The 17,803-nt window shown below is 54.8% G+C and overlaps 1 protein-coding gene across 2 annotated transcripts in view; it reads left to right on the top strand.

Moving 5' to 3' along the window:
* CDH22 (cadherin 22) overlaps positions 1-17,803 on the top strand; it is a 67,439-nt gene that overhangs the window by 42,344 nt on the left and 7,292 nt on the right. Inside the window, exons 7-10 of one of the 2 annotated variants that reach the window (XM_078057254.1) lie at positions 2,974-3,110; positions 14,523-14,644; positions 14,759-14,876; positions 15,420-15,524. In XM_078057254.1, the coding sequence (XP_077913380.1) occupies positions 2,974-3,110; positions 14,523-14,644; positions 14,759-14,876; positions 15,420-15,499 (457 nt within the window). In that variant the 3' untranslated portion in view covers positions 15,500-15,524. Of the gene's footprint in view, positions 1-2,973; positions 3,111-14,522; positions 14,645-14,758; positions 14,877-15,419; positions 15,525-17,803 lie in introns of those variants that run through there. The other variant, XM_036069664.2, reaches the window with a different exon arrangement.

Genomic DNA, 17,803 nt, shown 5'->3' with positions numbered 1-17,803 from the left:
TGCAAGGTAGGATTATCATCTCCATTTTGCTCAAAATTAAAGTTCAAAGATTGAAGTGACTTATCAGGGGCATTGTGGACTTGGATCCATACCTAGGCCTAAGCAGCTGCCTCTTGAGCCTTAGCTTTTCCAACAGCAAAGCAGGACCACACACACAGACACACATGCACACCACTCACATATTCAGGTCACACACACACACACACACTTTCCGCCCACAACACCGACCAGACGCACAACTCATGCACCTACACGTGAGGTCCATAAGCCTCCCCTCTCCCGCCCCCCATGTTTGCCAGGCCACGCTCCTTGCTTCATGCCGCGCCCCTCCACCCCTCCCTCCCACTCACTGACTGGCTTCCTGAGCTGCAACAAAACCACCGGGGCTCAGCCAGCCACACTGACCTGCAGCCCCCAGTCTTTTGCTGGTTAATGGCAGGTCCCTGCGGCCCGCCCCATGGCCTTGGGAACAGCTGCCTCCACTTAGATTCAGCTCCCCGCCTTCCCCTCCAGGAGGGAACAGAAGAGAAAAACTGGGAGGAGAGAAAAGACAAGGGAGTTCTAAGCAGGAACGGGAGAAGCAAGAAGATGGCAGGCATCCTCCCACAAGCCCTGCCTCATGCCCAGGCCTGACCCAGTGATCAGGAGCCCCAGGCTGTGTCAGGCCCTGGCCCTCTCCTGGACTCCATTCTCCCAGGAGAATCGGGGAGGTTCCTTCCAGCCGAGCTGACACTCGGAGCCTGGTTCTACCTCGTTTGGACCCAAACATCTGACAAGCCCAGGCTGGGGACAAAGAGGATCTGAGGCTCCATGCTTTGCAGCTTTGGGTGGTTCAATGAGCTAAAAAAGAACTCTGGGTAGAGAGTCCCAAATTTGGGTACAAATACCAATTCTGTGACAGTTCCTGTGCAGTTTTGAGCAGGGTCATCACTAGCCCACAGGGCATCTTTGCATAAATAAGAAAAAGATCCCTTTTGAGGAGATCCTCCCTCAGCTAGGACACATGGCAAGCTGAACACTGGTTAGACTTTAACCCCATTTCACCCCTTCAGCCTGGTTGGTACCTTTGTGCAGGATACAACCTGCTCAACCACACTTGGCAGTCCTACGCTTGGCAAGTTTCCTTTCTGAGCCTCAGTGTCTTCATCTGCAAAACAGGGAAGATCCCATCAGCTTCACAGGATGCCAGGCAGGGACCTCATCTGTCTCATTTGCCCTTTTATCCCCGGGACCTAGCACAGAGCAGAACAGAGAAGGCACTCAGTTAATGTCTAAGCATAAAGAAATGCAGGGAGGGATGGCTAAAGGAAAAGCAGGCTACAAATTATTAAGTGCTGTGCCAGTGGAAGGAAGTATCATCTGGGGTCTGAAGCCCCCCATACACTTTTGCCCAGGTCAGGAGGCCCCTGTTGGTCAGGGGCAAGGGGGATGTGGGCTTAGCAGCTTAGGGACAGGGAGGAGAGTTGATGGGAGCTCAGGAAACTGGCGGTAATGCCCACCATACCCACACACACAGCCTTTTACAGTTGGCCGTAGCTTTCACCATCTTTGCCTCCACCCCAGTAACTATGAAAAGAATAAGGGATGTCACGTATGCCTATGGCCAGACTCATGAATTAGCTCCTCTAACCCACACCAGTGTGAGGGAGTACAGATCACCCCCTTTTCCAGATAAGCAAATGGAGGCCAGGGAGGTCCAGTGACTTGTCCAAGGTCACACAGGTGGAGTAAGTAGCCTAGGATTCAAACGCAGCTCTGATTACTCTCAGATGCGGGCAGTGCCACTGGGTGTCATTATTCCCATTCAACAGATAAGGAATGAGGCCCGGGGAAGTTGTAATGCAGCTAAACCCCACTATAGGGTCGCTTCAGGGCTTTGCGCCTCCAGCAGGGGGCGTTTCTGACGCCCTCGCCTCCCTGGGCCTCAGTTTCCCCCTCTAGGAGATGGGGAAAGGATCCCTTTCCTCCCTGTGGGAGGGCCCGGGTGGCTCAGGCTGAGCTCCGCCCCGCCAAGCTTCTTTGTCCTCGCCGCACAATGCGTGCGCTCTTGCTTGGCATTCGAGGCCTTTGTGGGCCGCGCAGCCTGGCTGCGCCCCCGCCCGCGTTATCAGCGCGGGGAAGCGGCGGCCGGAGCTGGCGGGGCCTCTCTGGGCCGCCGCCCGAGACATGTGTTGGACACGGGCCTTTCAGGCCTGGAGCCGCCGCACAAAGGCCCGGGGAGAAGGCGGAACAAAGGGCTTTTTCACGCGGCAACTGAAAAGCCGCAGATTAGCTCGCGCGTGCTGCGCCGGCGGGGAGGGGCCGCCGGCCGTCCCCCCGGACCTCTCGCCACCGCTCTCGCTCAGCCGTGTGGCCGGGCTGGGGCCTCCACGCCGACCCCCGCTCTCCTGCTCAGAATTCCCCTCGTGCCCCTCCCCCCCCCGGACACGTCCAAGCCCTGGATCCCGCGCCCCGCGGGTGCCCGTGCCACACTCTGCCTGCTCCTCCGTTTGACGCGTTGGGCGCCGTTAGCCGTTCTCTGAATAATTCCTGCCCCCCATTCTCTGAATGATTCATTGCACCTCTGTTCCCCCCACCCGCCCCCCACCAGCCCCGCCCCCTTCCCAAGCCCAATTTGAGGGTCAGCTCTTAGGGAAAGATAAGAATCGAATATGCAGTGAGTGCCAGGGACTTTGCCCACTTCCAGCCTCACAACTGTGGTGTGCAAATTATTAGCCCCATTACCCAGCAGAGGAAACCGAGGCTCAGAAAGGTTGAGGGTGGCCCGTGGTCACACGGCGGGTACCGGTGCAGCAGAGATGCAAACCCACATCCCTTCCCACCCCTCCTCTCTTGGAAAGGGTTTCTCTGCTCCTGGTGTCTCCCAGGCAGATGATGCCTCTTTTGTGGGTGGGGGGGAAGGCTGGTGGACTTGGGCACGGGCTCCACCTGGCGCCAGGGCACCTTCAATCAGCCCCACCCTGCCTCCCTCAGGTATGCCATTGACCGCGACTCGGATTTAGACCAGATCTTTGATATCGATGCGGACACGGGCGCCATCGTGACGGGCAAGGGGCTGGACCGCGAGACGGCCGGCTGGCACAATATCACCGTGCTGGCCATGGAGGCGGGTGAGCCGGGGGGCGGGGCGAATACTGGGGCGGGGCGAAGGCCGTGTGATGGGCGGGGCTGAGGCGGGGCAAAGAGAAAGAAACCGGGCACAGATGGCCGGGTTGCGGGAGGAACAAAGACCTGGGAAGGATCCCAAACCAAAAGGCGAGAGCTGGTCTGGAAGCTGACTTTCTTCCCTCAGCATTTATTGAGCACCCACTACATACGAAGCCCTGTTTTAGAGACTGAGGATACAGCCTTGAACAAGACAGAAAAGCTCTTGTCTTTGTGGGGGAGCGCTAGATTGTCAGCAAACAGGTGTACGTATGTCAGATGATGTGAAGTGCTAGTGAGAAACCGGGAAGGAAGAGAGCCGAGGAAGGGGATTGGGAAGAAGAGGGTGTTGTTCCTCTTAGAAGAAGGCCTCTCTGAGAAGGAGCCATTTCAACAGAGACCTTAGGAAAGTGAGGAAATCATGCCCATGTCCGAGGGAAGAGTGTTGTAAGCAGAGAGAACAGCCAATGCAAAGGCCCTGAGGTGGTAGTTTGCCCAGCATATTGGAGGAATGGCAAGGAAACCAGTGTGGTTGGCGAGGGGCAGAGTGATCAGCCGTTGTAAGTTCTTTGGACTTTACTCTGAATAAGGTGGGAATCACAGGACAGGGCCGCCATTTGAGCTGAGGAGGGACATTACCTGACAGGATACCTCTGGCCGCTGCATGAGAATAGATCCTTTGGGGGGTGAAGGAGGAAGTTAAATGTGATAGTGGCAGGAAGACAAGACCGTGTCCTGGCCCAGGGCTACAGCCATGGAGGAGGTGAGATGTGGTCAGCTTTGGGGGACAGGCTGAAAATGGCACCCTGGGATTTTCTGATGGAATGACTGATGTGGAGATAAGAGATAGAGAGGGGGTCCGGGACTACTTCAAGATGCTTGGCCTGGCTTTCTGGAAGAGTGTGCACCTGTGCACACGTGTGCGCGTGCGTGTGTGTGTGCGCGCGTGAACCACGGGCAGTTTGGTGCAGCAGGCACGGGTAAGCCGCAAGAGAAAGAGGGGAGGCTCTATGCATGGGGTCCAGATAAGTAAGGCCATGGAGGTGTGGAGCTGAGACCACGGGGTTCACAGAGGCCCAGGAGAGGGGAGGTGGCAGCTGCAGGCCTCCTCCAAAACCAGAGCAATGCTGCCTGGACCTGGTCTCCAAGCCCCCCCCCCCCCGCCATCGGCTCTCAACGTCCAGGAGCCTGCAGAGCTGCCAGTAAGCAGTCATGACAGCAGAGAGACTCAGAGCCTCTGAGCCTCGGGTGCGTGGGTGGGCGACATTCAAACGCCCCTGCGTGCACTTGGGGGGGTGGCCCAAGCCCCTCCTGGCCCTGCGAGCCCCCCACCAGCCTTCCTCCTCCTCCCCCTGCCGGCGCCCTCCCACTTTGCAGGCCCCACCGGCCCGTGGGCCAAGGAAGTCCCTATGCTGAAGTTCCCTCCGTCTCTTTCAACTTCAGTTTAAAAGAAAATACAAAGCTGGCTCAAACCTCAGTGCCTGCTACTCGGGAGCCTTTGAATCCACTCCTCCACCGCATGAAAGGAAAGTAACAAAGGTGGCTGGAGAGGAAGTGGCGGCTGGACTGGGGGGAGGAGAGCTCCCACTCCTTCCCTCCCTGCTCCCTGGGCAGCCAGGGGAGACTGGCCTGGCTGCTGGGCAGAGAGCCCCCTCTCCCTGCCCGCAGATACATCTCCCCCCACACGTCCGGCTCGGCACCCTGCCTGACGTCCCACTCGGGTTAAGCATTGTGCTTCTGGCCCAGTGGGTCTCTTTGCAGAGAGCAGCTAGAGTGGTATACAAAGTCTATAATGCTGCCATTTCACAGAAGAAAGAATGTGGAGGGGACTCTCCCACAAACATTTTACAGTGTTTACCTCATCCATATTCTGGGCTAGAGGCTTTCTAGTGTGGACTTCTACTGAATCATGATCAGTAACCGATCAGCACCCACTTTACTGATGGGAAGATCGAGGCTCGGAGAGGAAACTTGCCCAAGGATGTGCGGTGGCAGAGCTGGGATTTGGAGCAAGTCTGCCTAGTTCCCTCCGTAGCAAGGCCACGTGAGCTCCCTTTCCCGGGTACTCTCTGCAATCTGAGCCCCCCCCACCCACCCACCCCCCAGTGCCTAGCAACCGACCATGGGGAAGATGAGGCTCTGGAAGGAGACTGATCACTGGGCTAGAGACCCTCCCCGCTGAGCTGCAATCAACAACCCCTGCCCAACCCTCACCAGGTATTAATCAATGAGAAAACGAATGGCTCCAGCTTCACAGAGCTAATGGGGGGATTCAATAGGATCATGCATGGAGAGAACTTGCCTAGTACTTAATAAGTGCTCAATTAGTGGTATCTATCGATCTTGACTCTGTGCACTTGACTACAAGCACCGACTCTGTGCGAGGCATCTTACAGTAGTGCGCTCGCTCATTGAATCTTCCCATCTAAGAGGTGTCGGTTCTGCCCTTATCCCCAACGTATGGATGAGAGGTGAAGTCATTTGTCCAAATTCCCAGCCCCAGCCTGTCTGACTCCAAAGCCTGGCTCTTACCCAGATGCCCCTCAAGTCATGTTTTTTTGGTGCCAGGCACGAATCCAGGAGTGTCACAAATAATCCACCGACTCCAGCTTCTTGCCATCTCTGCAAGACAAGGGCAAAATTATTATCCCCACTTTACAGAAGAGGAAATAAAGGCTCAGGGCGGAACAGCGATGGTTCCAAGGTCATGGAGCAAATCCACACAGGGTCAGGGCTCCACCCCCAGACCTCCTGCTTCCTAGCAGCCAGCCCGAGCCCCAAGTGCAATGCCAGGGGGTCTGCCTGCCCGTGGCCTCCTGCTGAAGCATCCATTTGGCTTCCTCAGAAACAGAGGATGCTGGTGGGGTCACGGTGGCCCCACCTGCTCCGGGCGTAACAAACCCGAGGTGACAAGAATCAGAAGGGAAATATTTATACACAGTGGTGGAGCTTGGCGAGCACCTTGGAGAAGGCTGCACTGGGTCGGGAGCCGCCGCCGCTGTCATACTGGATTACCTCAAAGACTCCCCAGCCACTTAGTATGCCGGCTCTCCTCTCCCCGAACTTCTGAGTCATCCATTCTGCCCATGCAAACGCTCCTTCCACTGACATTATCTTTAACGTTTTGTAATCATGAAATATTAATGACCGATATTGAATTTAAAGTACAATTCGTGTCTGAATCCTTCGGTGGAAAGGGCAGTTGTAAAGGGACAGTCTTCAAAGAGTTGGGGGTGCGGACTTGGAAGGCCAGTGTTGGGGTGGGGGTTCCAGGGGCTGCATCCGGCCCCCCTCCTCCAGGGTCGTCTGGCCCTAAGCTGGTCTGGAGTGGGGGAGGGGGCAGGTCTCTAGCCACCAGGAATAGCAAAGAGTTAACCAGATTAGCGAGAAGCTTCCCCATCTGGGTCACCCCAGGCCAAGTACGTCTTACAGCACCCTGGTTTTTCCTGCAAACCACGGAGCGCTCGTCATGATTTATATATGTATTTGTGTGAGTATTTAGTTAATCTCTTCTCCCCAGGAAGCTGTACCTTCCACGAGGGCAGGGTCTTGTCTGCATCTGCGCTATTTATACCAGGCCTGGCACTTAGTAGGCGTGTGTAAATATTTACTGAACGAACGGATAAAGGGGCTGGCCCACCGAGTGAGGAAAGCAGGGTGGCGTGACACGCGAAAACTGGGGTCAGTTGCACCGTTCCCAGCTGTCTGCGCTTGGATGGGTCACTCCCCCTTTCATTGCCTTACTTTTCTCATCTGTAAAATGGCACTGTGTTAGATGGCTGTAAAGATAATAATTTTTTTTAAGATTTTTATTTATTTATTTGAGAAAGAGAGAGCGAGCGAGAGAGAGCAAGCATGAACAGAGGGAGAGGGAGAAGCAGACTCTCCGCTGAGTAGGGAGCCCGACATGGGGCCTGATCCCAGGGCCCTGGGATCATGACCTGAGCTGAAAGCAGACGCTTAACCGACTGAGCCACCCAGACACCCCAAAGATTATAATTTACGATATCTTTACAATAATAGCAGCTTCTGTTTGTTTGAAGCTTACGATGTGCCAGACATCATACTGAATGTTGTATATAAAGCATCTCATGTCATGGACGTTAGAATCTGTGTATGTAAAATGACTAGCATGGTTCCTGACACACGGTACTTGTGATTCATAGCCAGAGAAAAGAATCTGAGGGAAGAAGGAATGTCAGAGATGATGGACTCCAGCCCCCACCCCCACCCTCACTTCACTCCTGGGGAGACTAAGCCCAAGGAAGGGAAGCAACTGGCCCAAGTCCAGCAGTGAGGCCTTATGACTCCCAGTCCAATGCTCCTTAGGAGGACAAGAGGGATGGGGGTGAGAGCTTGCAGTGGGATGAGACGCAGAGTGCTCAGTTGCCACGAGGACACCCCCCGCTCCCCACATGTCTACCCCCAGCTAGTGTTTCCAGAGGGCCTCTCCTCACCGCCCATCCCGGTCTGGGTGCTGGGATCTGGTGGTAAACAAGGCTTGGCCACTGACCTCGGAGCTTACAGGTAGGCGGGGGAGAGACACATCGACAGCCAGTGACAACACAGAGCGGAAGGGGGCAGTGGGCACTCAGGAGGAGCAGGGAAGGACTTGCCCACCCAGAGGGGAAGGAGGCCAAAAATCTTTCCCAAAGGAGGGGACATCTGAATTGGGTCTCAAAGGCTGAGGAAAGGGAGTTTGCGTGCTCGAGGCAGAAAGACTCAGAAGCTCAGCCGTCCACTGGCCATTCTGAGAACGGGGAGACTGGGGCCGGGGCAGAGGCTGGGGTGGGGGACGGCTGGAGCAGGCAAGGTGAGGTGAGCATGCAGACGCTCACTGGTTCTCTACAGGAAGGGCCTTCGATGTCCTCTGAGGAGCCAGACACCTGCTGGAGACAGCAGGGAACCAAGGCAGGTCTTGGAGCAGCAGAGTGACATGGTCAGATGTGCGGGCCCAGTGTTCACTCGGGCTCATGGGTGAACAGGAGGGGGCTGGCCTGGAGCAGGAGGGCACATGGGAGGCTGTGGTGAAGCCTCAGGCTTAGACAGGAGCTGGGGGTGTCAGGGCAGGGCTAGGACGGGCAGGGAAGCTGAGTGTGGTGCCATCTGGGGAAGAGGCTTGGCACAGTCCTGCATGGAAGGGGCTGCTTCAAGAGGCACTGAGCTCCCCATCACCAGAGGTGTGTAAATCAGGCCTGGGCTCCTCTTAGACTGGGTAACTCCCGGAATCCTGTGCCCCCTGAGTACCTAACAGAGGCAGACCGGAATAAAGATTTTGTCGTGTCCATGGGGTCTCCAGAGGACAGCCCAGAACATCAGGACCAGCTCAGCCCTAGGAAGGAAAACTTTCTCCCACCCCCCCATTCCAGAGTCCCTGATTCACCCCGAAGTCCTCCTTTACCCTTTGGAGGACTACACAACGCCCCCCAACCCAACAAAGTCGAAGCCTCCGGTCTCCCCTGGGAAACCAAAGAGATAATCAAAGCCCTGAGAGAGACAGAGAAGGGTGCCCAAACCTCCTGCTCCCACTAAAGGTGAGTGAGGACAGGGCAGGGGGTGCAAGGAGTCCACTTCTGGCAGCCCTGACACCCCTCCCCTGGAGCACCCCCACTTGCTCACCCAACTTGTCTTGGCCGGCGGGTAATTGGGATGATAAATCTTCCTGCCCAGCGGGCCAGCTCTAATCAGAGCCTGGTGTTTGGATGCAATTTAATTCTCTCGGGAAGGGGAGGAGCTGGGGGGACTGAAGAAGAGGGTCCGCTCTGCTGCCCACCCTCCACTGCAAGTGAGTGGGAAGGAGGTGCCTTCGAGCTGCCCCCCAAGCTCTCTCCCTCCCCCCCACTCCTGTTCCTTCCCCCTCTCCTTTCCCCACCAGTCCCTCCTTCCTCCCCCCACTTCTCACTCCCACTCTTGTAACCTCCCTTGCCTCCTTCTCTCTGGGCTTCTCTCTCTCTCTCTCCATTTGTTTTACTGATGAGAAAACCTTAGTCCAAGGAGAGAGGCAGGAACAGCATCACATAGCTTGACTCTTGCCCAGATGGAGGGACCCTGGAGGGGGTGCACCCCCCACAGAATTAGTCCACCCGAGGAGGTATTGGTCTCTGCCTGTGGGCTCCCCAGTATCCCAGCATAGTCAGGGATGCCACAGGCAATGAAATCCATTCATTCGACAATCTTTCTTAAGCACCTACTATGCGCCACGCACATAGCAGTAAACAAAATAGAAATTCTGCTTACTTTCTCGTGGGGGAGACAAGTGATGAGCAAGTTAAGTAAGTAAAGACATAGCTGGTATGGGGTAAGTGTTATGGAGAGAAAGCAGGGAAGGGGGTGTCTGGTGGGATGGCAAGGGACACATTTAAAGAAGGTCATCAGGGGAGGCTCTCTGAGAAGGCATCTGAGCACAGATCTGAAGGTGAGAACGGAGCAAACTTGGAGCAGAGCTCAAGAGAGGGGTGAGGGACAAGGCCAGGGAGATAGCTGGAAGATCACGTGCATGTGGGCATGTGGGCATGTAGGACTTGGGCTAATATTCTGATGGCCCGGGACTGAGGCAGTCAGGGAGAGCTTCCAGGAGGAGGCAGAGACATTTGTTAGGACGTTTAGGACGTTGAGGCAAGTGGGACTCTGACGGCTAAAGATGGCAAGAAAGGCAGTACCATCTGATGATTAGAAACTTCCCCTCTGGAACCAGACCCAGGTTCAAGTCCCAGATTGATTAGTTGTTCCCTACGAGACCTTGGGCAAGTTCCTTACCTCTCTGAATGGGTTTCCTCCTCAGTAAAATGTCAATAATACTAGTCTCCACCTCCCACAATCGTTGACAGGAGGAAAGGGGGCAACACAGAGCCTGGCCCACAGTGCATGCCTCGCATGTGTTTGCTGATGTCTTTCTGGGAAGGAGCACGTTCCTAGCAGTGCCCTTAACAGAGCCACCAGGCCAGCTCCCATTTCCTCTTCCCTTCCCAGTGGCCCCCAGCCCTCCAAGCCTAGTTTGGTTGAGATACCAGGTGAGTACCTGCCAGGGGCTGGGGTCTTCCTTGGAAGGGATCCAGAGTCTCATTATCTACAGCCTCCTCTTCTCCTCCCGGGTGTTTGCATATGCTGTCCCCATTCCCTGGGGGCACTCTTTCCCTCCCATCCCCTTCACCTGATTCCTTCCTAGCTGGATCTCAGCCTAAAGGTCACTTACTCCAGGGAAAACATCCCTGCACCCACCCTGCTCTTGAACTTTTATCTCTTAGCTCTTATCAGAGTCTGGAGTACTGTCTGTCCCTGCCTCGAGACCGAGAGACCGTATAGGTCTTGCTCACTGTTATGTCCTTGGCACAAAGGAGGCGCTCAATTCATAATCGTCAGCAAAACCCAGCAGCCTCAGCTCCAAACGGCTCAGTCCGATCCCCTGCCCGTTCGTTATACATCGGGGTCTCCGAGGCCCAGAGAAGGTAGGAGACCTGCCCACATTGCACAGCAGTGCTCCCGCCCCCGGTCCAGGCGCCCACTGAACAGCCCACCTCCTCGGCCCCCAGACCCCCAGGGTTTCACCTGCCACCTTCCTGGTTTCCTAGCAAGGTAGCTCAGAGAGGGAGCCCCAGGCCGAAGCACATTAATTTTCATCTAGGAACCGGTTAAGGCTGCAGGCCTGCTCAGCTCTGGGCTGTCAATCAGCCTTCCTCAAGGCTGCATCAATTAGTTTAAAAATATTGAATGCAATTTTGCCTGACACAACATATTGCAGCTACTGCAAAATATAATTTATTTTAGAAGAAGAAATAATTAAACTAATTTGCATGTCAGTCAGCTGAACTGAGATGCCAAGAGGGGGGTTGGGACCCATGAGGGACCCAGCCCTGGGAGAGGGCACCTGCTGCTGGGCGTCGGGGAAGGGCCGCTTGGACCTGGGTCCGAGCAGTAGTTGGTGCTAGATGGACAGATACCCAGGCAGCAGGAGGGCCTACTGGCCTCGGATCTAGACCAAGCACTGGCCGTAGAGGCAGGAGACCCAGGACCCAACCCAGCTCTGCGCTGACTCCCTTGTGGCTCTGGGCAAGGTCCTGGCCCTCTCTAGGCCTCAGTTTTCTCATCTACAAAATGGGTTTAACAAGACCTCCTTTACAGGTTGTTTGAGGATCAAATGAGGTCATAGATAAGAAAATTTGTTATCGATTGGAAAGTCCTGCGCAGGGTGAAGATTAATTAATTGATGGAGTCTTTGTTTTATCCCAGAAACATTTAAGATGGTAAACTTATGAATTAATCATTAGCAGTGATCACAAATGCGGCTAACTGTGATCAGGAGGGGTTTAAAGGAAGTCCACCAGAAGTAAGATAACAGGTTGGACTCCCCCACCTGCCGGTGGTTGGCAACCCCCCGCCACATATTAGATTCCTACAGCCATTAAAAAACCTCAGGGACCACGCCTTGGGCATCAGTGTGTTTCAAAGCCTTCCCAGGCGATTCTAATGTGCAGCCAGGCTGGAGGCCACAGCGATGTCATGGGCACACAGGCTCTGCGGATTCCAGGCCGGCCCCAAATCCAGGGGTCCCTGGGATCAGTTCTGCAGTTGGTAACTAGGCAACATAGAGGCACACACCTTCCCTGCCCGCTCGGCTGCCCCGCCTCTGAGACCCGGGATCCACAGCCATGCCAAAGGGTTCAGGGCTTTCCCAGGAGGTGACCTGTAGCATTTTTAAAAAGGAGGTAAGAGGGGTGCCTGGGTGGCTCAGTCGGTGAAGCGTCTGACTCTTGGTTTCAGCTCAGTTCATGATCTCAGGGTCATGAGATCGAGCCCCACGTCGGACTCTGCACTGGGCGAGGAGCCTGCTTCAGAGTCTCTCTCTCCCTCGGCCCCACCCCCCTCGAAAAAAATAAAAGAGGAGCAGGACGACAACAAAAAGGTAATTATGTGAGGTGAAGGATGTGTTAACTAACCTGATTGTGGGAAACATCCCACAATATATACGCATATAAAATCAATACACTGCACACCTTATACCACGTTGTCAATCCTATCTCAATAAAGCTAGAAAAAAAAAAAAAAGCAGCCACAAGAGCCCCAACAGATTGTAAAGGAATGGCTCAATAGTGGGGGTCTCTCCAGCAGTGGACCCGGCCCCCTGCAGCGTGTCCCCCTCAGAGGAGCTGGCCCTGCTCTGGGGTCGCCCTTCTGCATGGCGCATAGGCCCCTGCGCCCCCTCCCTCTGCCTCAGTGGGGAGAGAGGTGCCTGGTCCTGGCAGCGGGCCTCACTCTCCCCACCTCCCCTCCTCCCAAACGCACCCTCCTTCTGTCTGTTTAAGTTCTTCAGCAACAGACTCTTAAAAATAACGGCTTGCCCGGCATTCCCAGTCACGACTCCGATCTCTCGCCCCCCCAGAAAAGCCCCCTCTAATCACTGAAGCTGCAGATCTGGGTGAGCTGAGAAGATAAGGTGCCCCTGGCTAAGGGGAGCTCCAGAGAGGGGCTGGGGTCTGCGTTAATTAAGGACTCATCCCCCTCCTTTCCCTGACCCTAGGAGGTGGCTCCACCTGCCTCCGGATCCCATTTCTCCTTATCAACACACAAGCAGCTGCGGGCCACGGCGGCCCTGATCAGAGGAAGAGGCAGCCCCACTCCCCCCAGAACTCATGGGGTTCCTGGCTGCTTGGAAGCTTCCAGGCTGCCCCCAAAAGAGCTCCCTGCCCGCCAGGTTAGACGCCTAACCACCCTGCTTAGAAGGGGGTGGCTTCCTCTCCCAGTCCTTGAGGTCGCTGGTGGATAGAACTTGTCGGTAACGAACTCATGACTAAGATAGCTGAGAGCAGGGCACCAATGAGCACCCAAGAGGTCCAGGGGACAAGGGGCAGAAAAAGCCAACATTCAAGGTGCTGCTCAGACAGGCCAGGCTGGGACAAGGTATCCTTCAATCACTTGATGTCATTGCTGAAAGGACCCTTAAGGATGTCTGTTTATTTAACAAATCCTTAGATAGCACTTGCTATGTGTTATATACACAGTTTAAAAATGCTTTGCAGATAGGAACTCAATCTTTCCTCTTAACCAACCCATTACTAGTAGCTCCATGTTGCTGGTGAGAAAACAGAGGCACCGAGAGGCCAAGTAACCTGGCATAGACCACACAGCTACTAAGTGGCAGAGTTGAGATCAGAACAACTTGCCTTGGAGACTTTACTCTTAATCACCGTGCTCTGTTCATTTTCCAGATGTGGAAAGGGATATCAGGGAGGGAGGACCAAACACTGGGTCAAGGACAGAGCCATGCCTGGAACTCAAGCCTCTTTCCGTCCATGTTCTTCCAGGCTTCATTCATTCGTTCAACAAATGTATTAGAACTTACTCTGTGCTGTACCCCACAGTGCTGGAACCCGGGGGTTAATACAGCAGGGACCTTGACCTCAAAGACTTCACAGGTGGGGGTGTCATGGTTTTGCTGAAGACCCTGGCCAAGACCTACATCCAGTGGACTTGTCTTGCCCTCTTAGGATCAGGTCTTAAAAGAGCAGAGGTTTGAGAGCCCCGTTGTCAACTGACCAGTTCTTTAAAGTTTCTCATGCTTTGTTTCTCTTCTGCAATGTGGGGCTAGAAATTGACCCAAGCACAGGATTTCCACATGGATACCTGAAATAATGGATGTGGATGCTCCGGGTGCATTCTGTGCCCTTGATGGTGATGGGATGTCGAGAATGGGATGCTGGTTGACGGCAGTGGTGATGATCGTGTTGCCCGAGGTGGGAGTGGGGCTAGCTATGTGATGGTGACGTGGGTGTTTCCGGGGGGGTAATGGTAGTCAGGGCGGGGCTGGTAATGGTGTTTGTGGTAGAGAGAGTGATCGCGTGGGTGCTGCTGGCCGTGGTGGTAAGGGCGCTGATAGGGATGGCCTTGGTGTTTGTGATAACAGAGATGAGGAGGGTGGTGCCTTGGAGAGGGCAGTGGGGACACCATCATTCTGATGGCAATGGTCTAATGGCGAAGCCAGCAGGTTGGTGACTGCGAGAGTGGTGAGATTGGTGATAGTGGTACTGGTGGTCATGTTGGTACAAGGACAATGCTAATGAGGGCAGTGGAAACAGGACTGGTGACGGTGATGGCGCAAGTAGCAGTGGTGGGGATGGGGTTGACGATGGTGCCAGGTGGCACTGGGGGTTATGGTGGTGGAGGCGGTGGTGGTCATGCAGGGACGGTGGTGGTGACAGTGACGGCAGTGATGGTGGTGACCCCTTCATGCCCGTTGTCCTCAGTCCTGATCCTGTTCCCTGCCTGGTCAACCCACAGATCTCTCAGTGTGACCCCACTGCCTCGCCTTGTCCTCATGGCAGATGGGGGGTTGTCTAGGTCTCACACTTGATGCCGCTCACCCCGCTCCTGTGCTCTCGCTGCAGACAATCATGCCCAGCTCTCCCGGGCATCCCTAAGAATCCGAATCCTGGATGTGAACGACAATCCCCCAGAGCTGGCCACTCCCTACGAGGCAGCCGTGTGTGAAGACGCAAAGCCAGGACAGGTACGTGGAGGGGCTGGGGACTGGGGGTTCTTGGGACTGGCTGGGACACCCTCTACCCAGGTCCAGTGTGGACTAGGCCTCACATCAGCTCCCTGCCCCATCCTCCCCCTTCAGCTGATCCAGACCATCAGCGTGGTGGACAGAGATGAGCCTCAGGGTGGGCACCGCTTCTATTTCCGCCTGGTGCCCGAAGCTCCCAGCAACCCTCACTTCTCCCTGCTTGACATCCAAGGTGAGTTACCTCTGAACCACCAAATCCTAGGATGCACAAGGGAGGGGCCTAGCCTCCCCTCCCCTTCCCGTATTACGGGTGGAGAGACTGAGGCACCCAGAGGGCCAGTGTTGGGTCCAAGATCACACAGAAAATCTGGGTCAAGCTAGAGCTGTTCCCCAGCCCACTGGCTAAACCCTGAAGAACAAGCCGGGGGCGGGTGGGTGGAGTGGAGAGGGGGCACCCCAAGAGAAGAGAATGGAAAGATACAGAGAGGGAACAGATGAGGAGTGGGTGGGCCAGAGTCCTGGATGGAAAGAGCCCCCTGGTCTAACTGAAGATTGAAATAAGTCACGTGCACACACTCCCACCCTTCAGTTTAAAAAGCGCTGTATCCCACTCATGTTTCTCTTTGCATCCTCACGGCCACCCTGGGGGGTGATTTCCTTACCCCTCCCCCTATTTTACCCATGATAAAACGGAGACTCTTGGAGGAAAGGGACCCACCCAGGGCCACACGGGGAGTCAGCGGCAGGCTGGGATTCCAACCCACCCCTGTCTCAGATCCAGCGTGCTTCCTGCTTTCGCTCGCTCGCCACCTTGAAAGTGACTGCCCTGCCCAGCCTGAGCTGATCCCACTGTGAGATGTGCCCCAGCAAGTTCCTCAAGAAGCCGAAGTCTGAGCCTTCGAGCACTGAACTGGGGGTGGGGGCTGGGGGTGGGTGGAGGGCGTCAGTGGACTGGGAGTGAGGGCCCTGGGTCCCAGGCCAGGCTCAGCTGGGGGCTCTCTGTACAACCCTAGCAAGGTCTGCACTTCCTAAGCCTCCATTGTGTCATCTGTAAAATGGGGCTGAAAGGGCCTGCCCCCTGAGATGGCTAGGTGGCCCCCCAAGATGAAGGTATATTGTTAGTACCTGGAACACATCATTTCCTGCATTCAGCAATTATTTACTGAAACACTGCTTCTGTATCAGGCACTGTTCTAAGCCCTGAAATACAGTGGCAAACAAGACAAAATCCCTGCCCTCGTGGAGGTGACATCCTGGTGAGGGGAGGTAGAAATTAAACAAGTGAATAATATGTTGGGGATGCTAAGTGGCTGGAGGGTAGATAATGCAATCTCGACAAGAGTCTAGACTTGATTTTGTTCAGTGCTGGGCCCCGAGTGCCTAGAGCAGGGCCTGGCACATAGTGGGTGTTCCATAAAATGTGTTAAACAAAACAGGGGAAAATAAAGCAGAGTAAGAGTAGGAGCTATTTTAAATAAGGGGGCCTGGGAAGCCATCTCTGAAGGAATCAATAGTGAGTATGACTCTAAAGGAAATTAGGGAGTGAGCCATGCTGATAACTGGACCAAGAATGATCCAGGTGGAGGGAACAGCAAGTGCAAAGGCCCTGAGGTGAGAGCAGGCCCAGGATGTTCAAGGAATAGGAGGCCTGCGTGGGTGGAATGAGTGGATACCAGGACTAGGAGATCAGGTCATGTTGGTTCTTTCTGACCCTGGAACAGGTCTGGGATCACCCCCAAGACCCTTACAACCCTTCCCTCCAAAAGGAAGGACCTCAGTGGCCTCTGAAGCCAGACCTTCTGTATTTCCAAGAGTAATATTAAAAATATTTCACAACCAGTGCAGTTCAGATGACCAACCGAAAGGGACACTGACCATAAATAACCTGGAACAGGACCCTGGAGCTCCCACTGTGCCAGGCTTTACCCCCTTAGTGGCTTGATTGTGTCAAAGTTGGGGGTGGGCATGGGGGGAAGGCTGAGGCAGCAGGGAAGGACTTGGGGCTCATAGAGTCAGAGCTATTTAAACCTTTTTGGAAGCATTTCAATATTTTAACAAATGGTAGTACCTTGCCCACGCATTATTCCAGTGGTATCCTGAGTTGGCCCCAGGAGATACAAATAGCCCTGGCTTGACCTCGCCAAGTTCACAAGTCTTTCCAACCCAAGGGGCCTGAAGTTCTGTCCCAACTGCCTCTCTTTGACGGGGAGCCGCCAGGAGCTCCCATCCCGCGTGACCCCCTGGAAGGAGCTCCAGGAGCGAGGGTGGCAGCCATGTGTTAAGCTCAGCACAGCCGTGGAAGGGCTCCTCCGCCAGGCCCCTAGCCCCTTCCCACGGCCTGCCAAGCCCCCTCCTCCTCACCATATAAATATCCTGGGTGACAAACAGCTACCCCAACCCATCTGTTTCTTTGTACACATTTGTAGCCAGTTTGGAAACGTGATTTATAAATATTGCTTTTGCAGCCAGGGATTGACACTGATGTATGTCAGGCCAGATGGATGGATACAATGCTTGGGCGCAGTTCCTGCCTGGAAGGGTGGGGAAAGGGGCTGGGGTGACCAGCGGCTTCCCCAGGTGAAGCCAGCCGCTGCCCCGGAGGGCTGCTTGGGAGGTTCAGGGATGATGCCCAGGGATCCCCTTTTGTCGGGTGGAGGAGTGGCACGGACCAGAGCTCTGAGAACATATGCCTCCATGGCCAAAGGCGGCAACTCTGAGAAACAAACATCTCCTCTCCACTCCTCTGTTCTTGCTTGGGAATTTGAGGCTGAGCCAGAGCCAGCCACTCATTTTTCAAATCTGTCTACTTCTCTGTGCCTCTACTCCCACTATCCTCTCACACCTAAAACACACAGTATCTTCCTAACTCATCTTCCACATCCACTCTTGTGCTCTAGATTAGAAACGCCCTTGCATAGAATGGAGGCTCAGCAAGGGCAGGGACCACGTCTGTCTTGTTCATGCTCTAGCCTCAGGGGCTAAGATAATCCTGACATCCAGAGGGTGTGAATGGATGATTTGTCGTGCTCGGTCTCTTTTGGCTTAAAACCCACCAATCAATGGCTTCCCATTGCTTTTAAGAAAATAACCCCAATTCCTTACTATGGCCTCTAAGACTTTCCATGATGAGCCCCTGCCCCACCCTGCCCCCAGTTTGAC

This window comes from Halichoerus grypus, chromosome 10 (assembly GCF_964656455.1).
Source record: "Halichoerus grypus chromosome 10, mHalGry1.hap1.1, whole genome shotgun sequence".
In the NCBI taxonomy this organism is placed as follows: Eukaryota; Metazoa; Chordata; class Mammalia; order Carnivora; family Phocidae; genus Halichoerus; species Halichoerus grypus.
This window is presented reverse-complemented; position numbering and strand designations above follow the sequence as displayed.